Below are 15959 nucleotides of genomic sequence, written 5' to 3' on the forward strand. Positions count from 1 at the left end.
TGGATCATATGGTATTTCTATTTTTGATTTTTTGAGGAACTTCCACACTCTTTTCCACAGTGGTTACATCAATTTATATTGAGGGTTGTAGACTCAATGAGGAATACTAAAAAGGAGTGAGGAGTCTGGCAGCCATACACAGAGAAAAAGCCCAATATGGCAAAAGAGAGTAAATATGAATCAATTTTTAAAGAGCTGAATAAATGCAACAGCATCTGAAAAATGATCACTTCAGAATCTCAAAGTAGACATACATAACTAAAGTTACAAGTCGTCTTAGTAATTTTTTAAAATTAAATATTTTAACACAACTAATGAATCATCAAGCCTTACATCGGGAACCGGGGATGTACTGTATGGTGACTAACATAATAAAAAATCATTATAAAAAAAAAAATTAAACATTTTAGGACGTGCATGGGATGACCACTTGATTGTTTCAGTTTATAATCAACTTAGAAAAAATTTATGGAAGTGTTTTTATATCTCCCCAACTATAAGGCAATAAATGAGATTCTCAAGGTAACTACAAATTAAGGAGTCATCTGTTATTAATAAACATTGTAGAAACATTACACTATAATTTGTATGACATTATATAATGTATGATACTAAATCTTAAAGCTTCTTTTTAATCATCGTATCTAAACAATGACTCAGGGAGAGGGATATTTACAATAATAATCATACATTATTAAAGTAGAAATGATGAAACTTTCAGGATGACAATGTATGTAAACAACAACCTTGTTGGAATTCCACATCTGTCATTATCACAATATACTTATCTGTTGAAGCTAAAACCATGAAGCTAGTGCTTGAAAAAGAACAGCATTAAATTTATATATAAAAAAACTTCCGGCAAAATTGCACAACTTTGTGGAATTTTAGTCATTCTTTCTTGTTTAGTTCAAAAATCAAATCTTATCCAGCAAGTACTGTTACTTCAATGATACAAAGTTTTGTCTACTGGTCCTATTGATCTATATATTGTAGACGGCATTAACAACATCCCCAAATATAATATTTCATTAATACCAGGCATTCTCAAAGCCTAAAAGCGTAAGAAATTTTTAAAAACCATTCAAGTCGAATAAGGGTTCTGAACTTAAAATGCTTGTCAAGCTTTATTTTGTAGACTAACATTTTGGTTTCCTGGATTCGGTGACACTAAATTGTCTATTAGGTTTGGTAGCTTCTTGCATCAGCTCCTGCAGCTGTCCGATTTGTTCATCACGAAAGTCATTAAGTTTTTCTTCTGGTAGGGCAGCTCCAAAACATACTTTTTCTGTCGAATTTTGTCTGTTTTCATTAGTTTGTTGCCATAGCACGGCTGCATACACCTAATAAAAAGATAAAAAATGAAGGTTATATATATAAAATTAAGATATGTATTCATCCATTTAATGTTGGAGGACTTGAAAAATTCTAATTCCAAGTCACCTATTTTTCTCCATCACTGAAGATACAAACAATATAGTTGTGTTTTTACTTTTCAGTGAAAATTTCAAATATACCTTTTTAGCAAAGTTTTTAACCCGGAAATCTAGGGGTTGGGTGTGGCCCATGAACAAACTTGAAGAACATGCATAAACCACCCAAAAGTCACATGCTAAATTGTATGCACAAAATTGTATGCAGATAGTTCTGAGGCTAAAGCTTTCCTCAGGTTTTTAAGGAGGGGTGGGAGGGGTCTTATAGACTTAAAAGTGGGTTGCAAAATTCATTCCCTTACAATTAAAAGACTAATTCACACTAGAGAGAATGTTTTCAAACCTTTAACCCTTCTATATTTAATAACTGTCAGGAAAAAATTCTACATTTTGCATGCTGTAATTTATCTCTCATTCAATCAGCATCTTCAGCCTAATATTCCAACTACTGTTGTCTTACACAAGTGATACTTTTTTGAAGCAGACTCTCAATCAATCTTTTAATCAGGAAGTAACAATGTATTTTATTTTATTCATGAAATTAAAAGATTATATGCACCCTCTAGTAAGTAAATAGATTAGTTAACTCTATGTAATGCCACTAACTCTATCTGGTCTAATAACTGCTGGATTGTCATTACCACCAAAGAAACTTTAATTCAAGACATTCCAAACCTTTACCTGTATTGAAAATATTTTTGTTTTACAGAAATCTGTTTCATATAATAACTGAAAAAGAGTTGCACACACCCCAAGCTTTAGCAACCCCACTTCAAAGGATAGGCCCCAGAGCAAGGTTTCTCAACCTTCGCACCATTAAGAAATCGGATAATTTGGATAATACCTTGTGGTGGAGTGGAGGGGAGTCTGTTCTTGCTTGGTAGGATGTTTTAGCAGTTATCTCTAGTCGCTGCCCATTGGATGCCAGGAGCATACCTCACCTCAGTCTTGATAATCAAAAATGTCTCCAAATATTGCCAAACGTTTCCTGGCAGGCAAAACTGACCCAGGTTGAGAACTATGGCCCTAAAGAGACTTTCAAACATGTGAATGAGTAGCACAAGTGCGGTATTACTTTGTAAAGCAAAAACTGGAAACTCGTACTTTTCAGGAGGAGAAAGGACAAATACACTAAGGTTTATTCAGCTACTTCATCCTTTCAAAGAGCCAGCTTTTGGTTTCACTGATCTTTTCCATTGTTGTTTTAGTCTCCGTTTCATTTATTTCTGTTATGATGTTTATTATTTCCTTCCTTCTACTAGCTTTGGGCTTTGTTCTTTTCCTAGCTAGCTCCTGTAGGTGTAAGGTTAGGTTGTTTGAGATTTCTTATTTCTTAATGTAGGCCTGTATCACTCTGAGTTTCTCTCTGAAATTGCTTTCACTGCATCACAAGATTTTGGACTGTTGTGTTTTCATTTTCATTTGTCTCCATGTTTGTTTGTTTTAATTTCCTTGATTTCTTTGTGGATTCACTGCTTGTTTAGTAACATGTTGTTTAGCCTCCATGTGTTTGTGTTTCTCTGTTGTTTTTCTTGTGATTCATTTCTAGTTTCACACCCTTGTTGTCAAAAAAGATGCACGATGATTTCAATCTTCTTAAATGTATTAACACTTGTTTTGTGGCCTAATGTGATCTATCCTGGAGAATGTTCCAGGTGCACCTGAAAAGAATGTATATTCTGTTGTTTTGGATGGAATGTTGTATATGTAAGTCCATCTGGTCTTGAATGCAAAGCTACTGTTGCCTTATTCATTTTCTGCCTGAATAATCTACCCATTGATATAAGTGGGATGTTAAAGTCCCCTACTATTATTGTATTACTCTCAATTTCTCCCTTTATATCTGTTAATATTTGCTTTCTGTATTTAGGTCTCCAGTGTTGTAGAGATATTTACAATTGCTACATCCTCTTGGTGGATGATCCTTCTATCATCATGCGGTGCCCTTCTTTGTCTCGTTACTGTCTTTGTTTTAAAGTCTATTGTCTAATACCAGTATTGCTACCCCGATTTTCCCTCCTTTTAAATGGGATCTTTTTCCATTCTTTCACTTACATCTAGATATGTCTTTAGCTCTGAAGTGAGTCTTTTGTAGACAGCATATAGATGGGTCTTGTTTTGGTTTTTTATCCATTCATTCATCTAATGTCTTTTGATTGGAGCATTTAGACCATTTACATTTGAAGTAATGGTGGACAGGTATATATATTTCAAACTGTTTTCCAGTTGCTTTTGTAGTTCTCTGTTCATTTCTTCTTACTCTTTTCCCTTGTGATTCGTGACTCTATGGTATGCTTGGCTTCCTTTCTCTTTTTGTGTGTATCGTAAGTTTTCAGTTTGTGGTTACCATGAGGTTTATACGTAACATTCCAAGTATAAAGCATCTATATTAAAATGGTGGCCACTTAGGTTTGAGGACATTCTAAAAACTTTTTAACTCCCACTTCCACAGTCCATGTAAATGTTGGCATAATTTACAGCTTTTTATTCATATTTCCCTATTTCCACTTAGAGGCTTTTCTTTTCCACTTTTCTTGTAAGCTTGGTTTAGTTTAATTTTTCTTTGAGAAACTCTCTCTTTGCCAAATAGGAAAAAAACCTACAACCAAGAATATTCTTTCAGCTCTTTATATGCCAGAAGGGAGTAACCTGATACATTCAAAGTTTCTGCTGAAAAATCAGCAGAGGCTTTATGGACTTTCCCTCTGTTGCCACTTTAAAATTTTCTCTTTATTTCTAACGTTTGACATTTGAATCACTAGGTGTCAAGTGATATGGACTCCTTGGGTTCATCTTGTTTGGAACTCTGATTCCTCAACCAAGATGCCTATTGCCTCTTCTGTGCTCTCTTCACCTCCTGGGACCTCTATAATATGAATGTGCACTTGATATTGCTCAAGAAATCTCTTAGCCTCTCATTTTTTAGATTTTTTGCTCTTCGGCTTGGGTGCTTTCCATGACCCTTCTTGATCATTGGTCAGTTCCCCTGCATCCACTAATCTTTTGATTCCCTCTAGTCTATTTCTCATTTCAGTATTGTATTCTTCAACTCTGGTTCTTTTTTGTATTTTTTTTTGTTCAAGTTCTTACTGAGTTCTCCCCAGTCCAGTGAGCATCTTACAATCATTACTTTAAATTCTATCACACATATTGCTTATCTCCATATCATCTGGAGTATATTCCTCTCATTTTGCTTGACATTTGGAGTTTCTTTATATGAATTAGAGTTCTCCTAAACTTGAAGGAATGGTCTTATATGTGGTCATCCCCAGTGGAAGCTATGTGTGCCTGGTGACTTTGGCTGCCTGGTGCTATGGCTGGCGTGGGCTGGGGGTCCCAAAGCTCTCTGTGCAGAGGGCACCCTGGAAGGACAGTTAAAGTGAAAGAAAATGGGGTATCCTAGGGCACTCAATGCAGGGAGTCCCAGGGTCTTCCATGTACAGGGTGCCCTGGTGGGGTGGATGGAGCCAAGATGGGGCACACACTGTGTGAGCCCCAGAGTGCTCAGTACAGTAGGTGTAAGGAGATTCCAGAGCAGTCTGAGGTAGGAGGGCCCTAGCAAGCCATCTGGAGCCAGGGTGGTATGGGCCTAGAGTGTTCCAGGATGCTTTGTACCTGTGTCACCTGGGCATGATGGCTGGAACTGCAGTAAGTACTGACCATGGGAGTCTTGGTTTATGTTGCTCTAAGGCTGCCTTGATGGGACAGCTGGGGCTGGTGTGGGCTAGGGTCTTGGGGTTCACTAGGGTGATAGGTCAGCTAGGGCACCCAGACCCTTCTCCTGTCCATGCTATCAAGGTGGAGGGGAAATGTAAACCAAGGCTCTTGCCAGCCCCTCCTAACCAGAGAGAATTTCAGCAGCTCCCAGTCATGTTGGGGAGATTTTCCCTTGTTTGGATCCTTTATATTATTTTTGTTTTCATCATGGTAGTGCACTCCTTAATCCTCATCACCTATTTCACCCATTCCCCCACCCACCTCTCCTCTAGTAACCATCAGTTTGTTCACTATAGTTAAGAGTCTGTTTCTTGGTGTCTGTTTTCCCCCACATGAGTAAAATCACACGGTATTTGTCATTCTCTGACTTACTTCACATAGAGCTAGAGAAGATAATGCTATGTTGTTGTAAATGCCAAGATTCCATTTTTTATGACTGGGCAGTAGTCCATTATACATATATACCACACTTTCATATATCAATGGACACTTGGCCTGCTTCCATAGTTTAATTGCAGCATTATTTACAATAGCCACAGGGTGCATGTATCTCTTTGAATCAGTGTTTTATATTTTTTGGGTAAATACCCAGTAATGGGATTACGGGATTGTAGAATCTATTTTGAACTTTTTGAGGATACTCCATACCGTTTTCCACAGTAGCTGCACCAGCTTGCATTTCTACCAACAGTGCATGAAAGTGTTTTTTTCTCCATGTCCTTGCCAACACTTGTTCCCTGAGGTTTTGATTTTAGCCATTCTGATAGGTGTGAGGTGGTATCTCATTGTAGTTTTAATTTGCATTTCCCTGATGATGAGTGATACTGAGCATCTTTTCATGTACCTGTCAGCCATCTGGATGTCTTCTTTGGAAAAATGTCATGTCTTCTGCCCATTTTTTAACTGGATTATTTGATAAGTTCTTCATATATTTTCGAGACTGGCCCTTTATCAGGTATGTCATTTGCAGGTATCTTCTCTCATTCAGTAGTTGTTTTTTCATTTTGTTGGTTGTATCCTCCACTGTGCAGAAGCTTTTTATTTTGCTGTAGGCTCAGGGTTTTTTTTTTTTTTTTTGCTTTTATTTCCTTTGCCTCAGGAGACAGATCTAGAAAAATGTTGCTACAGCCAATGTTAGAGAAATTACTGTGTTCTCTCCAAGGAGTTTTATGGTTTCAGGTCTTACATTTAGGCCTTTAATCCATTTTGAGTTTCTTTTTGCATATGGCAAAAAAAATGTGGTCTAAGTTTCATTCTTTTGCATGTAGCTGTCCAGTTTTCCCAGAACCATTTGTTGAAGAGACTTTTTCTCATTCTTTCTTCCTTTGTTACAGATTGACCATATAATCATGGGTTTATTTGTGGGTTTTCTGTTCTGTTTCACTGATCTATAGGTCTATTTTTATGCCAATATCATACTGTTTTCATTACTCCCACTTTGTAATATATCTGGAGTTGTGATGCCTCCAGTTCTGTTTTTCTTGTAGTTGCTCTTTCAAATGGCAGCCTTTTTTTTTTTACTGTGCCCCAAGGCACCTGGTGCTGGTGTGTGCTAGATGGCCTGGGGCTCACTGAGGCAGCAGGCCTGTAAGGTACCCAGACTCTTCTCCCAACTGTACTTTCAAAATGGAGGTGGAACATAAAGCCTGGTGCTCACCACCAGCTCTCCTGCCATTTGGCAGGGTTCTAGGGCTGATTCCTTCACATTCTAGTTGTCCTTTTAAGCCACAGCTTTTTTTCTTTGGTCTAGAGCAAACATATTTGTTTATCCTCCCTCAGTACTATCCCTCCCCACTATAGTTTGCAGTGCTGGGGCAGGGGTTCCCTTTGTTACCACATAGAGAACAGCAAGAGAAACAGAAACACAGTATATTTACCTTTTGTTGTGCAGAAGCTATTTAGTCACGCATCAGCCTTTTTTCAGGAGGGCTTACTCTATCAAAAGTTATGGATTTGGTGTATCAATGTTGGAAGTAAGGTCTTTGATGCTGCCATCTTGGACTAGAATTTCAGATACTACTTTATAACCCATTATCAGGTAAGTGAATGAAATGCCTATTAGCATGGATGAATGTCCAAAACAGTAGATTTTAAAAAGTTATTCATTTGTAGAAATGGGAAAACAGAAATGTAAGAGGCCCTGAATAGCCAAAACACCCTTGAAAAAGAACAAATTTGGAGCACTCACAGCATCCAACTTCACTACACTACATTAAATAAATAAAACAGTGTGACGCAGGCTTTAGGATAAACATATAAACCAAAGAATAAAACTGAGACCAGAAATAAACTCTACTTATAACTGTTTTTCAACAAGGGTGTCAAGTTCACTCAATGGGGGAGAGAATAGTCTCTGCAAGAGATACTTCTGGGAACTGGATCCCTACCTCCATGGATGGGATCATAAACAAAACTTAAAATCCATGAAATTTCAGACCTAAATATAAGAGATAAAATCACAAAACTCCTAGAATAAAATAAATAGGTAAATCTTCATGACCTTGAATTGGCCATGAATTCTGAAATATGACCCCAAAATAGGAGCAATAAAAGAAGAAATAAACTGGGCTTTATCAAAAGCTTCTGTGTATCAGGAAACAAACTATAGGATGGGAAAAAAATATTCACAATCTATTTATCTGATGAAAAAGCCCAGACTTACTTACATAAAAACAAACTCAACAACAAAAGACAACAACCCAATTTAAAAATGGGCATAGACTTAAGGAGACATTTCTCCAATGAGGATATACAAATGGTCAACAAGCACATTAGAAGATACTCAGCATCATTAGGGAAATGCAAATCAAAGCCCTGTTGTGTTGGAACCCTTGGGCATTGCTGATGGGAATATGAAATGGTATAGCCACTGTGGAAAAGAATTTGGCAGTTCCTCACAAGGTTAAAGAATTACCATACAACCCAGCAATTCCACTCATAGGTATATACCCAAAATAAAAGCAGGAACTCAAGACACTTCTACACCTTTGTTCATAACAGCCTTACTCATATGTGAAAACTCAAGTGTCCATTAAGAGATGAACAGATATTTATCCTTAAAAAGGAATGAAGTTCTGGTATATTCTACAACATGGATGAACGCTGAAAATTTATGCTAATAAGCCTGAAACAACGAATATTGTGGGATTACACTTACATGAAATAATTTAGAGAGACAGAAAATAGAACAGAGGTTACCAGGGGTTGGGAAAATGGGATTTATTACATAACAGGCACAGAGTGCCTGTTTGGGTAAGAAAGGTTTTGGGTATAGACAGCAACTGCTACACAACATTGTAAATGCAATTAATGCTCATGAATTATGCTTAAAAATGACTGAAATGGCAAATTTTATGTTATATATCACAGGAAGAAAAAGGTTATGCAAGAAGTTCTGTGTCAATTAATAGTGGGGTAGCTTCTATCAGACCAACCCTCCTGCAAATAACCTTGTAAACTCCGGACAAATAAATATAATCAAACAACAACCCTAAGGCACCTGAGAACAACCAAAGTCAAACAGAAAATAGAAAGGAATTGATTCTTCAGAAAATACTAGGTTAGACTCCCATTTTTATCTAAGATTCCCCGTTGGCGCTGAGAGGTAACTAAAGAATCAGCAGACATTATAGGATAACCACAGCAATTGGAAAGTGACAAGGGGAAATCTCAGAAAAAAAGGAACTCTAAATTTTGTAAATAAAGTCTGCCAAAATCTCTGGCTAACCCCTTAACTATGAATGCTCAAGACAGACTCAGCTCAAAAGGCAAAAAAAAAAAAGCAAGAAATAGGTATTTCAGCAGCTTCTTGTCAAAGGAGACAGAGTTTAGGATCTGAGTTCTGCCAAGTTAACTGCTTGATAAAAACCAATAAGCTTTGGAAGAAAATAGTGGAATAAGGTCTCTACAATGTATCATTCAGTCCCCATGAAAAAAACATGAAGAAATTCAAAGGAAAAGCCAATGTCTGAAATGATTCAGACATTACTGGAAAAGAATTTTAAGTAATCTCTCCACTCAGTGTGGGGCTCCAACTCACAACCCTGACACCAAGAAGTTGCATGCTCTACTGACTGAACTAGCCCAGTGCCCCCATTAGAAAAGGATTTCAAAGCACCTATTATGAATATGTGTAAGTATGTAAAAGAAAATTTGGTCACAATGAATGTATAGATGAGAAATTGTTAGAACCAAATGAAAACTTTGCAACTCTAAAATGCAATATCTGAAGTGTAACAAAACCTCAGTAGTCTTAATAGCATACGAGCACTGAAAGAAGAAAGATTCAAAAATATATCAGAAATAATCTAGTCTGAAAGAAAAAAAAACTATTAAATTTAAGATCAATGTTACACAGGACAATGTCAAAACATTTACATATTTAAATAGAATCCCAGAAAAAGAGAATGAGGCAGAAAATATATTTGAAAAGTAATCATCTTAAAAACGTACAGATTAAAAAGCCTAGCAAGTTCCCAGCAACTCCTCACTGGGTGTTAAATGATAAGTTATTGAACACTACACCTGAAACTAATGATGTACTACATGTTAGCTAATTCAATTTAAATAAAAAATTTAAAAAGGAATAATAATGAAGCCACTCCCAGTCGTATCAGAGCAAAATGTTAAAAAGGACCAATAAAGCAAAAATCTTACATTTATAAATAGTATGACCATTTTGGATACATTTTAAAAATAGTATATATATTATTCACAAACATGTACAAACACATTATATATGTGCAAAATATATCAGAACAAACATGGAAACAACAGACACCAGTGTCAAGATACTGATTACCTCTGAGGACATAGAAAGGGGAAAAGACTGGGGTCGAGTTTTATCTCCGCTCTTTATGTCTTTTTAAAACACTGACCTAAAGCAAATACTGTAAAATGTCAGTTTAGGCACCTCCACTAGAGGCCTCAAAATGGACACAAGTGCCCCATACCAATGATTGGGGGCAGACTGTAATACAACATCTTTCATACCAACAGTAAATTTATTATCAGGACCTCTAAAATGCTCAGCATAGATGGCATGCTTCATTCTCTCCTCTTGCAATATATCCTAGATCTCTTCCATAGTCAGCCATCATAGAGGGAGAGGTGCGTACATTTCTCTCTTTAGGACAAGCTGATTTACAGCCCCATACCAGCCAGGAGATAAAGGAGTAACATGATCTTCACTGATGGCTCCATGCAGACCTTGCTCTAAATCGGGGTGTGTCATAATAGATGCCATCTTGGACATTTTTGTTCCCAAAAGCAAAATGCCTCTGATGCCCAGGTCCCATAGAACAACGATGCTGTGATGGACTCCCTTCCTTTCTATTTCCCAATTCCACCAGTTTGTCTGATGTATAGTTGCTCACTGTGGTTCTGGGGTTCCACACCCTGTGGCATGGCTGCTCTGCTTTCACTTTGGTGGTTACAGCAGCTGAGCTGAGAGAACGAGAATGTCTATGGACTCATCCCAGTCAATCTCTTCCTCAACAGAGCGCTCAACAGGGCTGCACAACTTGGTCCCAGGTGGGCTTAGAGATAACCACCCAGACTCATGGCTGGGGCAACTTACAACCCCTCAGCCAGGCCAGTCTGCATGCTAGAGTTTCTAATGTATCATCTTGTTCCCTCAAGCGGATTATCAAGGTCTCTACAGTCTTTGTGCTAGTGTTCCTCTCTAAGCACAATTCCTCCTGCAGGTGGTACATTTTCTCCGAGGCAGCGAATTCTGCTTCTGCCCCAAGAACAGCTGTGAGGAGGGGTCACCCAACCTCAGAGGCAGCTGCTCACACCTGTGTATCCATCCTCTCAGTCAAAAGTTCCTCTAGATGCTTCAGCATTTTCAAGGTGTTCTTGTACTCACACTGTGGGCCCTATCTATCAACGATTGCAGCTATAAGGCCAAACATGGATGGTCAGCCTGGAATTTCCCCCTTTCCCATATCTAGGCACTCACAGGGTTTTTTCCAGCCTCCTGGCTGGCCTGCCAATTGTCTAACTGCACCCCAGCAGACTCTAAGCCCAGGGTGGGTGATGGTCTGGGGAGGCCAAAGAAAAGACCCAGAGACAGCAACTAAGACATAGGTTTACTGGGAGAACTTACATACAGGGAGCCCAGGAGCAGCTGACCGGACAAAGCAACCACTGCTAGGATCTACATGTAGCAAGCTTTTATAATGTCACAACTGAGCCCGGAAGCTAGCTGTAGCCCTTCTTGTTGCACAGCCACTGTTCCAAAGAGACCTAGGCCTGCCATTTAGGACTTGTCCTTACAAAGGAGATACTCTGGGTTGGCCACCCCCAAAGCCAGAGCCCCTGACCTTGAATGCTGAACAATACATTCTACATATTTTGCTTGGTGGGAATACAGAAAGAGAAGTGTTAAAGGGACTTCAAGAAGACACTAATTATTAACAGGAAAACATATGAAAGTACAAATCTTACCAATAAAGGTATATAAATTCAGAATACTCTAATGGTGGTCAATAAATCACATAAATCCAACATGAAGGTTAAAACACAAAAGTATTAATGGATACACAAGATAAAAAGTTGTGAAAATAAAAATATAAAACATGGGGCAAAGAAGTAAAAATGTAAAGCTTTAGTATGCATTCAATGTTTTCAGCTTAAAAGAGAGTGAAATAGACTCAGAAAAGATGAAGGGAAGGAAATCTAAGCCACTACAGAAAATCATCAAATCACAAAGGAAGAGAGCAACAGATGAAAGGAACAAAAGAATTACAAAACAGCCAAAAAATAATTATTAGCAATAGTAAGTCCTTACCTATCATTAATAACCTTAAATATAAATGGACTGAATTCCTTAATAGAAAGATGCAAAATGACAATGGATTACAAAAAAACTATGCTTTCTACAAGAGACTCACTTCAGAGTTAAGGGCACATACAGACTGAAACTAAAAGATACATTATGCCTATGGAAGTCAGGAGAAAGCTGAGGTAGCTATACTTAGATAAAACATTAAGACAAAAGACTGATAAAAAAAAAGGTCATTATATAACAAAGGGGTCAATCTGTAATATTTGTTACTATTTATGCAGCCAACATAGGAGCACCTAAGTATATAAAGCAAATGTTAACAGACCTACAGGGGAAATAGACAGCAATACAGTGATAGTAGGAAACTTCAATATCTGGATCTGGATAGAAAGAAAACCAATAATAAAACACTGGACTTAAACTACACATTATAGTAGCTGGCCTTAACAGGTATCTACAGAACATTCCACCTAAAAACAGAATACACATTCTTCTCAAGCACACATGGAAAATTCTCTAGCATAAATCATGTTTGTCTACAAGGCCTAATAAATTTAAGAATACTATAATCACATCAAGCATCTTTTCAGACCACAGTGGTATGAAACTAGAAATTAATACCAAGAAGAAAACTGGAAAATTCATAAATATGTGAAGATTAAACAACATACAACTGAATAACCAGTAAGTCAAAGAATAAATCAAAAGATACCTTGAGAAAAAGGAAATACAACACACCAAACTTATGGGATGCAGAAAGGCCAATTCTAAGAGGAAAGTTAGGGAGAAGCACAAGCAGACTCTGCTGAGCCAAGAGTCAGACACAGGGCTCAATCCCAGGACCCTGAGATCATGACCTGAGCCGAAAGCAGACGCTTAACCAACTGAGCCGCCCAGGAGCCCCAAACAACTACATTAGAAACAAGAAACATCTCAAAATAAAAAAAATTTTTAAACCCTAATTTGACACCTGAAGGAACCAGAGAAAGTAAACATTTAGCCCAAAGTTCATAGAATGAAGGAAATAACAGAGATCAGAGCAGAAATAAATGAAATAGAGACCAAAAAAAGGCAATAGAAAAGTTAAATGTAACTATTTAAAGATAAAAATAGATAAATCTTTAGCTTGATTCACCAAGAAAAAAAGACATTACAACCAATACAAAGGATAAAAGACTACTATGAACAATTTATATGCCAGCAAATTGGAACAACCTAGAAGAAATAATTTTTAGAAACACAAAACTTACAAAGACTGAATAGTGAAGAGAAAATATGAACAGACCAATCACTAATAAGGAAACTGAATCCATAAAGTCCAGGACCACATGGCCTCACCGGTAAATTCAAACTCTTCCAAAAATATATAAGAGTAGAGAATATGGGGTGCCTGGGTGGCTCAGTCGTTAAGCGTCTGCCTTCGGCTCAGGGCGTGATCCCAGAATCCTGGGATCGAGCCCCACATTGGGCTCCTCCGCTGGGAGCCTGCTTCTTCCTCTCCCACTCCCCCTGCTTGTGTTCCCTCTCTCGCTGGCTGTCTGTCTGACAAATAAATAAATAAAATCTTTAAAAAAAAAAAAAAAGAATATTTCCTATTTTACTCATTTTACAAAGCCAGCATTACCCTGATACCAAAACCAGACAAGGACACTGTACAAGAAAAGAAAATTAGAGGTCAATATCCCTGATGAACATAGCTACAAAAATCCTCAACAAAATATTACCAGGTCCAATTCAAGGATCACACATACCATTGTCAGGTGGGACTTATCCCTGGGATACAGTATGGTTCAATATTCACAAATCAGTGTGATAAACCCCATTCATAACATGAAGGATAAAAATTATATCAAGAAAAAGCATTTGACAAAATTCAACATCCATTCATGAGAGTGGTGAGAGCAGATGTAGTGGGCTTAATGGTGTCCTCCAAGATATCAAGCCCTAACCCCTGAAATGTGTGAGTGTTATCAGGTAAAAGATTTGCAGATATATTTAAAAGTTTAATACTTGAGATAAGGAAATTACCCTGTTGGGCTCTAAATACCACTAGAAATACTCATCTAGGACAGAAGTGGAGAGAAATTAGACACACCAGAAGAGGTGATATGAAAATAGAAACAGTTTGGAGTGATGTGACCACAAGTCAAGGAATACCTACATCTACCAAAAGCTGGAAGAAGCAAGGCTCAGGTTCTCCCCCTAGAGTCTCCAACACCTTGATTAGGACCACTGGCATCCAGAACTATGAGAGAAGAAACTTCTGTTGTGTTAAGCCATCACGTTGTGCTAATTTATTACAGCAGCCCCAGGAAACTATGACAGCAAGAAACTACTGAAAGTTTTAGAAAAGTCTAACAGAAAACTACCCTTCATGCTATGATAACAACTTAAGCTGCTACCAAAAGGCAAATTCACTGTAGCTTGCTAATTTCGTTTCTCACTAGAGTTTTTGAAAAGGCAGAGGACCTACAGTACCAGTTTATCAGTGACAAAACAACGAAGGTATTTTGAGACTAGTTCTGCCTTCACTGTACCTTCTACATATTAAACTTGAATCCAGTCGATACCACTATAAATACTGGTAACAAAGTGGATAGAATCCATTAGTTTAATAAAATTATCTTCTACATACGTTCAAGTCATATACTAACAGTTTTTTATCTCAAGTATTAGAAAACTGACTTCTAGGGGCGCCTGGGTGGCACAGCGCTTAAGCGTTCGCCTTCGGCTCAGGGCGTGATCCCGGCATTCTGGGATCGAGCCCCACATCAGGCTCTTCCGCTATGAGCCTGCTTCTTCCTCTCCCACTCCCCCTGCTTGTGTTCCCTCTCTCACTGGCTGTCTCTATCTCTTCAAAAAAAAGAAAAAAAGAAAAAGAAAACTGACTTCCATTGCGCAGTGTTTTATTAAAGAATAAAAGTGAACTGTATGGGATTTTTTTTTTTACCAGCTTTGAAATTAATAAAACTAAAAGGATAACCTAAGAAGATCAACAACCAGATAGATGTACCTACCCCCTGATACTTATTACCTATACCAAAAATCAAGCTGGCTTAAGAAGCCTATATATCCAACCCAATTTACATAATAACATGTCAAACATCACTATGGGAACACAATCAGCAAAATCCAGGCTACAAAAACAACCCCAATCAAAGAGCTAATAAAGGAAAAATATTTTTACAGTGAGAAACCACTATGACATCACCTTAACCAAATGATCGAGGTTAACATCACCAGTAATAAGTGATATCGACAGCATGGTACCCTCTGATAATACCTCACTGAGAAGGGTATGTCATCTCCATATTTCTCCCACTAATGTACAACCTCAATGTAATCATAAGAAAACATCAAACTGCAACTAAGGGACTCTTCACCAAATAACTACCAGTTGTTTTCAAACGTTTTAATGTCATGAAAGCAAAGACTAAAGAACTGTCACAGATCAGAGGAAACAATGGCAACATGACAATCCCATGCAGTATAGAACATCGGATTAGACCCTGGAAAAAGAACATTAGCATAAAAACTGGTGAAACTGAATAAACTAAGTAGTTAATAATATTGTACTGATGTTAATTTCTTAGTTCTGATCACTGTACTATAATTATGCCAGATGTTAACAGGTAGAGGAGCTATACTATTTTTGCTACTGTAAATCTAAAGTTAATTCAAATTAAAAAGCAAAAATATTGGGGCACCTGGGTGGCTTAGCCATTGGGCGTCTGCCTTCAGCTCAGGTCGTGATCCCGGGGTCCTGGGATCGAGCCCCTCATCGGACTTCCCACTTGGCAGGAAGCCTGCTTCTCCCTCTCACACTCCCCTTGCCTCTGTTCCCTCTCCCACTGTCTCTGTCAAATAAATGAAATATTTTAAAAAAAGGAAGTGTTTAAAAAATATATATATTTTTTTACTTTCAAGAAAAGGGAGATTTAGCAGACATCAATGATGATGTATCAATTTATATGGATTCTTATTCAAACAAAAATCCTAATTTAAAAAACTGGATGTTT

The 15959-nt window shown here is 37.6% G+C and overlaps 1 protein-coding gene across 1 annotated transcript in view; it reads right to left on the reverse strand.

Annotated features, from left to right (window-relative positions):
- Nucleotides 1-1100: 1100 nt before the first annotated feature.
- Nucleotides 1101-15959, reverse strand: part of SDHAF3 (succinate dehydrogenase complex assembly factor 3) — a 63985-nt gene continuing 49126 nt past the window's right edge. Inside the window, exon 2 of the mRNA XM_045793196.2 lies at nucleotides 1101-1343. Within this exon, the coding sequence (XP_045649152.1) occupies nucleotides 1140-1343 (204 nt within the window). The 3' untranslated portion in view covers nucleotides 1101-1139. The remainder of the gene's footprint in view (nucleotides 1344-15959) is intronic.

Source organism: Ursus americanus, chromosome 3, assembly GCF_024610735.1.
Source record: "Ursus americanus isolate L20-20 chromosome 3, mUrsAme1.1.p, whole genome shotgun sequence".
Classification (NCBI taxonomy): Eukaryota; Metazoa; Chordata; class Mammalia; order Carnivora; family Ursidae; genus Ursus; species Ursus americanus.